Source organism: Oncorhynchus keta, chromosome 21, assembly GCF_023373465.1.
Source record: "Oncorhynchus keta strain PuntledgeMale-10-30-2019 chromosome 21, Oket_V2, whole genome shotgun sequence".
NCBI lineage: Eukaryota > Metazoa > Chordata > Actinopteri > Salmoniformes > Salmonidae > Oncorhynchus > Oncorhynchus keta.
Window position 1 is genome coordinate 41407175 of NC_068441.1, and position 14650 is coordinate 41421824.

Consider the following 14650-nt stretch of genomic DNA (forward strand, 5'->3'; position numbering starts at 1 on the left):
CCCGCCATATGAGTCACTAGAGTGCGATGGGACAAGGACATCCCGGCCGGCCAAACCCTCCCCTAACCCGGATGATGCTGGGCCAATTGTGCTTTGCCTCATTGGTCTCCCGGGCGCGACTGGCTGCGACACAGCCAGGGATCGAACCTGGATCTGTAGTGAAGCCTCAAGCACTGCGATGCAGTTCCTTAGACCGCTGTGCCACTCGGGAGGACATTTTATTGTTTTTTCTCATCATCATTGCAAACATTGGCAATGTTTAAACATTTTTACTACGATATGGCAGCATAACTATTAAGATTGTAATACCAAATAGTAGGCAGTCTAAAGCAGTAGTTGAAAAACGACATAAGGAATAATAGCGCTATCTGCACTGGCGTAGCACACCTACACACCCCTGGAGGTCGGGCCCCTCAGATAGCATATGAACACATCATAAGCCATGAAAAACATTTTTGAATTACAGAACATTTGCTTTCAAACTGCAAAAATGTATCTCAGCATCATGGCAAAATGTGTAGAATAGCAGGAAATTTGTTCAGATATTATTGAAAGATTATTGAAAGTTGAGACAAAGTAAGGAAACTATTTTTATTTTGATGCATTATTTTATCTTAAAATGTACATGCAGGGGCATCTTCTAAAAGGAAAATATTTTTTGGGGGGGATTTTCTAAATACTTTCCATATTATTAATTTGTCAGAAATGCCCTTGTCTGGCTCAAATAATCCCAATCTGAAAAATGACCTAATGTACACAACCGGTCATACGTTTAAGATTACATACTCATTCCATGGTTTTCTTTATTTTTTATATTTTCTACATTGTATAACAATAGTGAAGACATCCAAACTATGAAATGACACATATGGAATCATGTAGTAACCAAAAAAGTATAAAACAAATCAAAATATATTTTATATTTGAGATTCTCCAAATAACCACCCCTTTACCTTGATGACAGCTTTGCACACTCTTGGCATTCTCTCAACCATCTTCATGAGATAGTCACCTGGAAGGCATTACAATTAATAGGTGTGCCTTCTTAAAAGTAAATTTTCCTCATTGCATTTCAGCCAATTAGTTGTGCTGTGACAAGGTAGGGGAGGTAGCCCTATTTGGTAAAAGACCACATCCATATTATGGCAAGAACAGCTCAAATAAGCAAAGAGAAACTACAGTCCATCATTACTTTTCCACCTGAAGGTCAGTCTATACAGAACATTACAATAACTTTTAAAGTTTCTCCAAGTGCTATGATGAAACTGGCTCTCATGAGGACCACCACAGGAATGGAAGACACAGAGTTATCTCTTCTGCAGAGGACAAGTTCTTTAGCGTTACCAGCCTCATAAATTGCAGCCCAAATAAATGCTTCAGAGTTCAAGTAACTGACACATCTCAACATCAACTGTTCAGAGGAGACTGTGTCGTAGTAGTAGTATTTGTAGAAGTAGTAGTAGTAGCAACAGGGAGTAGTGTGTTGCTAGGTAATGAAATAAATTATGGCACTGTTAATGAATGTGTGTGTATGATGTCTCATATATCATGGGCAGGATAGGCTCTAACAATGGGAATCCCAAACCATCCGTTGTACAATTAAGCAATAAGGCCGAGGAGATGTGGTACATGGTCAATATACCACGCCTAAGGCCAGTTCTTACATACGATGCAACGCGGAGTGCCTGGACACAGCCCTTAGCCATGGTATATTGGCCATATATCACACTCCGCCGCTTCCAGATTTGGAGAGGTTTCAAATCTGTGTCTTCTAACAGACACTATTTTTCGTATCTCTGTCACCCAACAGTTTCTGGATCATGGTGGTTTGAAGACAGTGGTTTGTGTAAATCTGTGACTGGCCAGCTATTTTGCAGATCTTTGGCAGCATTTTTGCGGTGGGTGTTCACTCCCATTGGCTCTTTTGTGTACCTGACATGTACCTTACGTCGACAGACATATTGGTTGCACATTGTGAATTTGGTGTCATTCTGTATACTATGCCAAATGAGAAGGGGGTTGTTATATGTCAGTTCAAACCAGCTCTGAGTCCAGCGTAGCTGCTAAACAATCCTATATTCTTTGGGATTCCGGTTTCTCACTGAACCATACAAATCCTGTAGAATTATGTTCAGCTCCGTTTTTGTTGTGTTTCCAAACTCACAATGCACCCTTTTTCTGCACAACAGTCAGTGTAGCAGGTAAGTGCCCACTTTGTCAGCTTCATTCACAATGTCTTTTTAGTTTCGGTTTCTCTCAAGTTAATCTAAAGGCTTATTTTGGCATGTCTAACTATTGTTGATGAAGCCATTTTATCGAGGTGAAAGGCACAACGATATAAAGGTGAAAAGGGTAAATGTCATAGTCATGGTATACGGTCTCACATACACACGGCGAAATGCTGTTTTAGCCCATCAGTATCCAGTATCCAAACTACCCGGTTTATAAGGTCTGATATACCATGGCTTTCAGCCAATCAGAATTCAGGACTCAAACCACCCAGCTTATAATGAACAATAATTGTAAAAATGAAATGCCTTTTATGGTGTCTAACAGAGTTGACATAAATCCAGTTAGTTGCATTTTATGAACATTTATTTTTGGGGGGGTGGGGTTGTTCCTTTACATTTTTTTTATTTTACCTTTATTTAATTAGGCAAGCTCTAATACAATAAATTAACTGACTTGGTGAACATCCCTTCATGTACCGAACTTGCTTACCACTTTTTTTCATGTGGTTTTGTCCTTCACAGTCTCCATGAAACGATGACCTCTTCCTAAATATCAAATTATTAATTTTGTGTATGGTTTCCTAGAAACAAGTGTGTCTCAATTTATCCCTTTGGGCTCAACTTACCCCACTCCCGTACAGTGTAATCCACTTGAGTAATGACTGCCTGAATTACCTTACACTACATACCCAATGCTCAGATTTCACAGTAACCCTTTTTTATCTCCCCCTTTCAACAGAATGGTACAAACCGAATGTTGGCCTCATCGCGGCTCTCCTCACAACCTCAACTGGAGCTGCCATATCGTGTCCAGAAGCGGGAGACACCAAATGCTTTGACTTCTAAACGGGTGACCTCAGTTTGCCCAGAGACCTCAGCGGGAATGGAGGTAATGTCCAGAAACATGCAGGGAGATCGCACAGAAAACATCCTTACAATCCCTGTGCAGTCTGGAGACTCCGTGGAGAACGTTCTGCTGCCTGCAACATCCTCCAGCATGACCGGTTTGGCGATGGGTCAGTCATGGTGTGGGGTGGCATTTCTTTGGGGGGCCTCATAGCCCTCCATTTGCTCGCCAGAGGTAGCCTGACTGCCATTAGGTACCGAGATGAGATCCTCAGACCCCTTGTGAGACCATATGCTGGTGCGGTTGGCCCTGGGTTCCTTCTAATGCAAGACAATGCTAGACCTCATGTGGCTGGAGTGTGTCAGCAGTTCCTGCAAGAGGAAGGCATTGATGCTATGGACTGGCCCGCCCGTTCCCCAGACCTGAACCAATTGAGCACATCTGGGACATCATGTCTCACGCCATCCACCAACTCCACGATGCACCATAGACTGTCCAAGAGTTGGCGGATGCTTTAGTCCAGGTCTGGGAGGAGATCCCTTAGGAGACCATCCGCCACCTCCTCAGGAGCATGCCCAGGTGTTGTAGCGAGGTCATACAGGCATGTGGAGGCCACACACACTACTGAGCCTCATTTTTACTTGTTTTAAGGACATTACATCAAAGTTGGATCAGCCTGTAGTGTGGTTTTCCACTTTAATTTTGAGTGTGACTCCAAATCCAGACCTCCACGGGTTGATAAATTTGATTTCCATTGATAATTTTTGTGTGATTTTGTTGTCAGCACATTCAACTATGTAAAGAAAAAAGTATTTAATAAGAATATTTAATTCATTCAGATCTAGGATGTCACGCCCTGGTCAAAGTATTTTGTGTTTATCTTCATGTATTGGGTCAGGCCAGGGTGTGGCATGGGTTTTTGTATGTGGTGTGTATATATTGGGATTGTAGCTAGTGAGGTGATCTAGCAAAGTCTATGGCTGTCTGGAGTGGTTCTCAATCAGAGGCAGGTGTTTATCGTTGTCTCTGATTGGGAACCATATTTAGGCAGCCATATTCTTTGAGTTTGTCGTGGGTGATTGTCCTTCATGTCCTTGTTCTGTGTTAGTTTACACAAGTATAGGCTGTTTCGGTTTTCGTTACGTTTATTGTTTTGTAGTGTTTGTGTTTAGTGTGTTTTTTCATGAACCTCTTGCTCCTACCTGGCACGCAGGCGTCCCATCTAGAGCTCTGGAAATGCAAATGCGCTACGCTAAATGCTAATAGTATTAGTTAAAACTCAAACGTTCATTAAAATACACATGCAGGGTATTGAATTAAAGCTACACTTGTTGTGAATCCAGGCAACAAGTCAGATTTTTAAAATGCTTTTCGGCAAAAGCATGAGAAGCTATTATCTGATAGCATGTAACACCCCAAAAGACCCGCAGGGGACGTAAACAAAATAATTAACATAGTCGGCGCTACACAAACCGCACTCCTAGATGTCCCATAATCACTATTGGTTCTTTTTTTCGATTAAATCGGTCCATATATAGCCTAGATATCGATCTATGAAGACTGTGTGATAAACGAAAAAAAATTGCGTCTTATAACGTAACGTCATTTTTTTTTAATTAAAAAAGTCGACGATAAACTTTCACAAAACACTTCGAAATACTTTTGTAATGCAACTTTAGGTATTAGTAAACGTTAATAAGCGATCAAATTAATCACGAGACGAAGTGTTTTCTATAGGGGTCCGTCTGGAAATAATGTCCGTGTATTTCTCAACCAAAATATCCGGTCGGAGACCTGAAGAAAAAGCCTGTCTCTTGTTCGTTTGACCAAGAAACAAAGAATTGGCAAATGACAAGACTGTTGACATCGTGTGGAAGCTGTAGGTACTGCAACCTCAGCCCTATTTAATGTTGTTCGCCCATAACAATGGGTTGAAGTGGCGGATGGATATATTTTTCCACTTTCAGTGATCAGATTTTCCTGCACTTTTCGATGAAACGCACGTTCTGTTATAGTCACAGCCGTGATTTAACCAGTTTTATAAACGTCTGAGTGTTTTCTATCCACACATACTAATCATATGCATATACTATATTCCTGGCCTGAGTAACAGGGCACTGAAATGTTGCGCGATTTTTAACAGAATGTTCGAAAAAGTAGGGGGTAGGAGTAACAGGTTAAACATGAATCGTAATCTACACGCCACATTTTGGTCCGACTTTCCTTCACACCAAGAGAACCGTTACAGAATCACCCACCACAAACGGACCAAGCAGCGTGTCAACAGGCAGGAGCCACAGGAGAGGCAACAGAGGCAGCAGCAGCAGGAGCAGGAGCAGCAGCAGCTGCAGTGGGAGAGGCTGCACTACATTTACATTTACATTTAAGTCATTTAGCAGACGCTCTTATCCAGAGCGACTTACAGAGAAATGGACATGGGAGGACGAACTGGACGGTAAAGGACCCTGGGCTCAGCCTGGAGAATATCGCCACCCCAAGGAAGAACTGGAGGCGGCGAAAGCTGAGAGGCGCAGGTACGAGGAGGCAGCACGGCGTAGCGGATGGAAGCCCGAGAGTCAGCCCCAAAAATGTATTGGGGGGAGGCTCACAGGGAGTAGGGCTACGCTAGGTAGGAGACCTACGCTAACTTCCTGTGGTTACCGGGGGGCTAGAGAGACCAGGCAGGCATGCAGTGGTGCGTGTTATGCAGTGGTGCGCACGGTGTCCCCAGTGCCAGTGCATAGCCCGGTGCGGTATATTCCAGCTCCGCGTATCGGCCGGGCTAGATTGAACGTTGAGCCAAATGCCATGAAGCCGGCTCTACGCATCTGGTCCCCAGTGCGTCTCCTTGGGCCGGCTTACATGGCACCAGCCTTGCGCTCGGTGTCTCCGGTTCGCCTGCATAGCCCAGTGCGGGCTATTCCACCTCGCCGCACTGGCAGGGCGACCGAGAGTATTCAACCAGGTAAGGTTGGGCAGGCTCGGTGCTCAAGAGCTCCAGTGCGCCTGCACGGTCCGGTCTATCCAGTACCACCTCCACACCCCAGCCCTCCGGTAGCAGCTCCCTGCACCAGGCTTCCTGTGCGTGTCCTCGGTTCAGTACCACCAGTGCCAGCACCACGCATCAGGCCTACAGTGCGCCTCGCCTCTCCTGCACTGTCGGAGTCTCCCGCCTCTCCAGCGCTGTCGGAGCCTTTCTCCTCTCCTGCGCTGCCGGAGTCTCCCGTCTGTTCAGCGCAGCCAGAGCTGCCAGCCTGCATGGAGCAGTCAGAGCTGTCAGTCTGCATGGAGCAGCCAGAGCTGTCAGTCTGCATGGAGCAGCCAGAGCTGTCAGTCTGCATGAAGCAGCCAGAGCTGTCAGTCTGCATGAAGCAGCCAGAGCTGCCAGTCTGCAAGGAGCTGCCAGTCTGCAAGGAGCTGCCAGTCTGCAAGAGCAGAGCTCATCTGTAAGAAGCTGCCAGAGCTGTCCGCCTACATGGAGCAGCCAGAGCCGCCAGTCAGCGTGGAGCAGCCAGAGCCGCCAGTCAGCATGGAGCAGCCAGATCTTTCAGTCTGCCAGGATCCGCCAGTCAACCAGACTCTTCCAGATCTGCCAGTCAACCAGACTCTTCCAGATCTGCCAGTCAACCAGACTCTTCCAGATCTGCCAGTCAACCAGACTCTTCCAGATCCGCCAGTCAGCCGGGATCTGCCAGATCCGCCAGTCGGCCAGGATCTGCCAGTCGTCCAGGATCCGCCAGTCAGCCAGGATCCGGTAGATCTATCTACCTGCCTGAGCTTCCTCTCACTCCTGAGCTTCCTCTCACTCCTGAGCTTCCTCTCACTCCTGAGCTTCCTCTCACTCCTGAGCTTTCTCTCACTCCCAAGCTTTCTCTCACTCCCGAGCTTTCTCTCACTCCCGAGCTTTCCCTCAGTCCCGAGCTGCCTCAGTCCCGATCTGCTCCTCAGTCCAGTGGGGTTCTGGGTGAGGACTACTAGGCCATGGTCGGCGGCAAGGGTGGACTATCCAGGGACGCGAGGAGAGGGGACTAAGACATTGACTGAGTGGGGTCCACATCCCGCGCCGGAGCCGCCACCACGGACAGACGCCCTCCCGGACCCTCCCTATTGTTTTGAGGTGCGTTCGGGAGTCCGCACCTTAGGGGGGAGTCTGTCACGCTCTGGTCAAAGTATTTTGTGTTTATCTTCATGTATTGGGTCAGGCCAGGGTGTGGCATGGGTTTTTGTATGTGGTGTGTATATATTGGGATTGTAGCTAGTGGGGTGATCTAGCAAAGTCTATGGCTGTCTGGAGTGGTACTCAATCAGAGGCAGGTGTTTATCGTTGTCTCTGATTGGGAACCATATTTAGGCAGCCATATTCTTTGAGTTTGTCGTGGGTGATTGTCCTTAGTGTCCTGATGTCCTTGTTCTGTGTTAGTTTACACAAGTATAGGCTGTTTCGGTTTTTGTTACGTTTATTGTTTTGTAGTGTTTGTGTTTAGTGTGTTTTTTCATTAAACATGAATCGTAATCTACACGCCGCATTTTGGTCCGACTTTCCTTCACACCAAGAGAACCGTTACATAGGATGTGTTATTTTAGTGTTCCCTTTATTTTTTTGAGCAGTGAATATTGAATTTGACCTTTACTACTACAGCCCATAGAAAGGCATTGAATAACACATTTATCATGAGAAGAACAATTTTCAGGATGTCTCATGGTCTGACAAACACTTCTGTAGCTATGCCACCTTCCACTGCAGATTCGGAAGGTCGACATAGGAGGATGCGGTGGATTAGGACGCAGCCCATGCAAAAACATATCTCTCGGGCCCCCCGAGAGGCGCAGTGGTCTAAGGTACTGCATCGCAGTGCTATAGGCATCACTACAGACCCGGGGTTTGATTCCGGGCTGTGATCAGGAGTCACATAGGGCGGGTGCACAAATGGCCCAGTGTCGTCCGAGTTAGGGGATTGTTTTGCAGGGGGGGCTTTACTTCATCGCGCACTAGTGATGGCGGGCCTGGTGCCTGCAGGCGGATCTCGGTCGCCGGGTGAACGGTGTTTCCTCCAACACATTGGTGTGGCTGGCTTCCGGGTTAAGCAGACGGGTGTTAAGAAGCGCGGTTTAGCGGTTCATGTTTCGGACTACGAATGACTCGACCTTTGCCTCTCCCGAGCCCGTTGGGGAGTTGCAGCGTTGAGACAAGATAAAAATTGGGGAAAATGAAAAAATATTATGTTACCAAGATTGACGCATGGGTGTGTCAATCGACTCTTATTAATAATATAAATAAAAAGTAATATCAGTTTAATGGAGTTTAATTATCTGAAATTCCAGAATGCTCAACATTGAAGTTTGATCAAAGAAGGCACAGCTAGATGGTGCCAGAGAGGCATGTGAAGTACACAAAATTCAGAAAAAAGGCAAACATTTCACACACTAGAGACAGTGATTTAAGATCTCAAATTAATTCATTGAGTTATTTTTGGTGTTAAGTCAATTGTCACAAATTATGTAGAATCTGGTCACAACATTATTTCCTTCTAATGGTAACAAAAGCAAAACCAAGCAAAGAAAAAACTATTAACAGGAAACTTCTCTAAAATGTAAACCTCTGACAAACAAGTATATCCTTTTGAGTTATGTGACTGAAGATTGACTACTGTTCCTTCTACTTCAGTACACTATGAAAGAGACATGTCATGTGTTAGCAAAAAAGGCCTATTTTTGTTATGACAACACCACAGGAGGTTGGTGGCACCTTAACTGGGAAGGACGGACTCATAGTAATGTAATGGTATAGAACTCAAACACATAGTTTCCATGTGATAGCATTAAATTCACTCGATTCCAGCCATTATTATGAGCTGTTCTCCCCTCAGCAGCATCCTGTGACACATCATCACTTTCATAGCATACATAAATCACCTAAAAGGAATATGAAGGCATCACTTGTTCATAGCACCACATAGTGTCAATTGGTTTTCTCCATTCAGCTGCCAAATCAGCAAGTGCCCAAAGTTCATTGATTATGACCATGACACTGCCATCTATGAGTATGAAGCTAGAGCAATATGCCCAACAACCACTGATACATATAGATGCAAGCTACAAGCTGACAAAGGTACAGAGTAGATCCTTAGCTAGCTTTCTTTAAGGTTGGTTTACGTTTTCACACATTTTCTTTTCCCATTTATATTCCTTAAACATCAGTGCAGAAATATAGAAATGTTGGCCTTGTGAGGAACTGGCACTTGTACATTATTGGTTACCTGTGAGTTATGGTGAATAAAACAGGGGAGAACAGGTATTGTTCCTGAAATAACAGTGATACTTTCATTGTTTTCCAGTAAATCTACCAAGGCAGTGTAATTCAACTTGCCTATTCTTCTTTTTTTTGTCTTGGGAGGGATTGAAAAATAAACGTAAATACAGGTCATCAATCCGACTGTAAATCAGCTGTGTAGGTCTAAGAGTACTGCGTAGCACCGTGGATTGGTATGGGTCTGGTTTGGGTGGAGAGTTGACAGTCTCTAGAAACGCCTGCTGGAGCTGGTGGAAGTCATGGACTTGGTGATTGTGGCACCACCGCCGCTGCCGTAGCTGCTGCTGCCGCCACCATAGCTGCTGCTGCCGCCGCCGTAGCTGCTGCTGCCGCCACCATAGCCGAATCCACCTGAGCCTGCGCTGGAGTAGTCTGGGTACAGAGAGACAGTGGGATCAGTTTAATCTGCTGTAAAGCTAGAGGATATTCTGGTGTCAATGATGCATGTCAAACTTGGTGTGTATTATTCAGAATAACAGAAAAGGTTCTAAAGCTGAAGTGTGAAGAGCAGGCCTATGTCTTATATGGTGACACAATGAGAAATTATATCAAAAATGGTATTACTGCCACCAGAGCTCTGCTGCACATGGATTGTTGCAGTTGCACCACCCGAGGATATTCTGTGAACAGATAAATGCAATGTTAACGATCTTTGGATAGAAAGTTGCTAAGTAACATTGTTAACATGCTAAGCTAAGAGGTTAACATCTCAACTATCCAGCTTCCACTTTCACTCACCTGCTCTCCTCTCCCTCCAGCAGCTTCCTGTAAGTGGCAATCTCAATGTCCAGGGCCAGCTTGACATTCATCAGCTCCTGGTACTCGCGCACCTGGCGGGCCATGTCCTGCTTGGCTCTCTGGAGAGCATCCTCCAAGTCCCTGATTCGGAGCTTGGCGTCCTTCACTGCCAGCTCACCGCGTTCCTCTGCCTCAGCGATCTGGGCCTCAAGGTTGGCCCGCTGTGGTAAGAGAACATCGCATTAGCATTAGCCTTTGCTGTTAGCAAACCTCTCATTCAGGGGCGGCAGCGTAGCCTAGTGGTTAGAGCGTTGGACTAGTAACCGGAAGGTTGCGAGTTCAAACCCCCGAGCTGACAAGGTACAAATCTGTCGTTCTGCCCCTGAACAGGCAGTTAACCCACTGTTCCCAGGCCGTCATTGAAAATAAGAATATGTTCTTAACTGACTTGCCTGGTTAAATAAAGGTAAAATAAAATAAAAACATTCAAAATACATGTATATAATTGTGGCTAATGGTAATACGCTAAGTGCTATGAACCATCTTGCTTGGACATCAGGAATTTATGGTCAATCCTCTCAAAGGAGGTTCTGAAATGAGATTGCACCCTCACCTGACCCTTGACGGACTCAATCTCGTTCTGAAGACGAGCGATCATGCGGTTCAGCTCGGCGATCTCAGTCTTGGTTGAGCGGAGGTCTTCACCATACTGTCCAGCAGAGGTCTGCATCTCTTCATACTGAGAAAATATGGGAGGAAATATAATAGAATGAAAAGGAGGGCCGTGAAGATTGATGAAGTGCTCACAGCAATGGTGCTTATTTTGCATGAACTATGTTAATATATTTTGATCTTGCGATTGAAAGCTGGTCTTGACTTACCTTCTGCTTGTACCAGGTCTCAGCCTCAGCTCTGCTGCGGTTGGCGATGTCCTCGTACTGGGCGCGCACCTCAGCGACAATGGAGTCCATGTCCAGGTTACGGCTGTTGTCCATCTCTACCACCACAGAGGTGTCCTTGATCTGGCCCTGCAGCTCACGCAGCTCCTGAAGAACCAAGAGAGGATGAAGAGAAACCTTTAGATTTCATCCGGCATCTAATTCACTGACTAACACTCATGCTATCATGATGTAGTGTTGAAGCTCTCCAAGATTCTGATATTGACGATCTACAGTATGTGTTGTACGGTAAATGTGAAAAGTTCATGAATGGTTCGTACCGCCTCGTAGACGGCCCTGAGGAAGTTGATCTCATCCTGTAGAGCGTCAACCTTGACCTCCAGCTCCACCTTGTTCATGTAAGCACCGTCAACATCCTGGAGAAGGAGAGAGAGGAGTTAATGGATGATGTAATAACTGTAACATGAGTTATGGAGAGATATGTTATCTCACACACCTTCTTCAGCAGGACAAACTCGTTCTCTACTGAGGCGCGCTTGTTGATTTCATCTTCATACCTGGTGAAAAAACGAAGGGAAATATATCATGCAAAGTCATCGGTCTGGTTGCTAGTTACACTGAGGTTAAACAAACTATTGTTTATACTAATATGGCCAGTTGTCTACTTTTCATGCACATCCGACATATAGACAACTTACTTGTTCTTGAAGTCCTCAACCAGACCCTGCATGTTCTTCAGCTCCCCCTCCAGCTTCATCTTCTCATTGCCCAGGCCGTCCAGCTGTCTGCGCAGGTTGGAGATGTAGGCCTCAAACATGGCGTCGATGTTGGAGCGGGTGGTGGTCTGGTCCTGCAGGAGGCTCCACTTGGTCTCCAGCATCTTGTTCTGCTGCTCCAAGAAACGCACCTGCAGGGACAAAAGGGAAATGGTCAGTGCCATTGACTGAAACTTGTGAAGGAAGGAAGGAAGGAAGGAAGGAAGGAAGGAAGGAAGGAAGGAAGGAAGGAAGGAAGGAAGGTCAACCTTGTAGCAGACTTGCAGTAAAAGCCACATCTGTACCTGCATAGATAGCATCACAGGTTTGTGTTTGAACAGCCACACCCTGTCCAAGACTTTGTTGATATAAGTGATGATGACATATGGTAATCTAGGGGTAAACACAGAGTCTGAGAAGCCAACATCCTGGGAGGTCAAATTAATCTTAATCCCATCGATAATCTGCCCTGAGATGTGTAGCTCTCATTGTTCACCCTCAAAACAAAACAGGGCCAGTGAGAGAGTGTTTATTGGCATGCCAAAGCATATATAAACTTTCCCTGACAAGGAGTGGCTCACTGTGTGTGTATGTGGGATTAACCCTAACTCACTGTGGGTGTTTTACCTATCTCTCATAGCTATGAGTCATCTCTTTTGCTCTGTTTCACTCTGAAGGCCACGCATTCATTCCAGACTTTTAAAAAAAACAAAGAGTTTGGACTATGTGGGCACTCTGTCCACACAACCACACCCTGCAGGCATGCGATGGTTGAGTCAGAGGGAGAGATGGGTCTCCACCCTTGTTTAGATAGCAGCCAAAGAGGCCGTTAAAGTCACAGGACCTGACAAGGCTTCAGGCTATCTTTATTGTATTATTGTTTACTCCTGGGTGGGGTCCTTTTACAACTTTTGTGAAAGCTCAACACAAATGGGCATAATCAGAAACAGCCTCTGCACAGTATATACCCTTTTCTAATCCCAAAGGTCATAATTAATTGACGGATTCAGCAGTAGAGATAAGATTTACAGCTCCCTTGTCATACTATCTATTTCTTATGTCCGAGTGTAAATTGTGGGAGATGTGACACAAGGGCTGTCAGCAGAAACATAAACATGCCTGCATTTGGAGAGCAGCTTTACTCAGCTCTATACAGCCAATAAATGCTATGCTGTTATATTAGCAAGCTAATATGTGAGGTGAAAGCCAACGCTAACTTGTATTTGTCATCTTTCTGGTTTACTCTATTGATTGTGATCATTGCACGTCAATACAAACTTCAAGTATTTCATGGTGGTGGTCAATGTCAATGATCTATTTGGTTACATGACAACAGTCTGACATGGAAGCATGCAGATAGTATAGCTGGAAGGGAGAAGCACCATGATAGCATTCTGAACACAGGGTTCAGAATGTTTCATTTCAGTGCATGATGAAGTCAAAAGAACAGTGTACAGGCACTTATTTTGCGCACTTCAGTATAGACAGTAAAATTGTGTGCAGTTGATATTGATGTGAATGCTTAGCATTTGAAGTACAGGCAAGGTGAAGACGCACAGGTTAACAGAAAGGAACTGACCTTATCGATGAAGGAGGCAAAGCGGTTGTTGAGGGTCTTGATCTGCTCCTTCTCATGGGTGCGGACAACCTGGATGTTGGGGTCGATCGCCAGGTTCAGTGGTGCCAGCAGGCTCTGGTTGCATGTGACAGCTGTGATAGTGGCGCCATGGAATCCGCCACCCATACCACCACCATAGCCAGCGCCGAGACCACCACCGTAGCCACCTGCGCTGCTGCTGCTGCTGAAGCCGCTGCCTCCGCCCATACCCATGCCACCACCGAACCCGGCGCCAGAATGGCGGACTGACCCGCTGCTCATCCGGGTGGATCCGGGAGCAGCCAAGGACTGGCTGGTGAAACTCTTGCGAATGGTGGTGTTGCCCCCCATGCCGCCGCCCATGCTGCTGCCGCCGCTTCTGTAGCTTGTCCTGCTGAAGCTCATGGTTGCAACTTTAGGGTAGTGTTGCCTCTGCTTTACAAGCCTGAATTCTCAAAAGAGAGAGCAACGGAATAAGGACAAGGAGGCTTCAAAAAGGAGAGTCAAGTTCCTCAAGTGACGATCTGGCTGACACCTCGCTGGTTTTATCCTGCTCTAGAGTCAAGGGGAGGAGCATTCACCTGAAACAGGGTGACCCACTTTTACCTTCACTCTGTCTTTCCGTCTCACTGCCCACTCCTCCTCCTTCTCCCTTGATTCCCTGAGGCTGTGGCTGGCAGGAGTGGCCCATCCTGTCAGACTGGTAGGGAAGGATTGAGTGGATGTAAGCCCTGACACACCCTGCTTCTGGTCAAAGGGGAGAGAGAGAGTTGTGCGGGGGATTGGAGAGATGAGAAGAGAGTAGACGAGGAGTTGGGGTCAATTGCCTTTTACAAGAGGTCTCTTCGAGAAGGAGTGTGCTCTAGCTTTCTGTCACAGAGCTACGAGAAAGTGAATGAAGTACAATGCAGTACAAACTTGGAGATACTTTATTGTAGTGTAACTATGTGTGGGAGACATTTTTATGTGTTTACAGAACTTTAAAAAAACATAGCTTATGAGAAAAGGCAAGCCTATTGTATAGACACAATACACACACACAGGTACAACAGGGGGAGTTAGAGAGGCTTGAACAAAATGATTTTCTTAGGGCATATGCAAATAATAAAGTGTATACATGTCTACAGGGTGGTCAAGTTCCCAATCCTAGAGTACAGTCTTACACATAAATGAACAATGTATATTACCAATTTTGGCAGTAGTATACTCATTTACTCTGACTGATTTTACCAACTTCAGTTCACAACACCTTGTTTAGAATTGCATAGACATT

General features: G+C 45.7%; 1 protein-coding gene across 2 annotated transcripts; it reads right to left on the bottom strand.

The window, feature by feature from the left end:
• Positions 1-8365: 8365 nt before the first annotated feature.
• LOC118400569 (keratin, type II cytoskeletal 8-like) lies at positions 8366-13912 on the bottom strand. 2 transcript variants are annotated; one of them, XM_035797551.2, is made up of 9 exons: positions 13360-13912; positions 11724-11932; positions 11522-11582; positions 11346-11441; positions 11008-11172; positions 10740-10865; positions 10127-10347; positions 9959-10008; positions 8366-9760 (listed from the first exon to the last, which is right to left on the bottom strand). In XM_035797551.2, exons 1-9 carry the CDS (start codon positions 13780-13782, stop codon positions 9597-9599), a joined length of 1515 nt encoding a protein of 504 aa, XP_035653444.1. In that variant the 5' UTR covers positions 13783-13912; the 3' UTR covers positions 8366-9596. The 2 variants fall into 2 exon arrangements, with proteins under 2 accessions (XP_035653444.1, XP_035653443.1); XM_035797550.2 differs by having other exon boundaries at positions 9953-10008.
• Between the last annotated feature and the right edge of the window lie 738 nt (positions 13913-14650).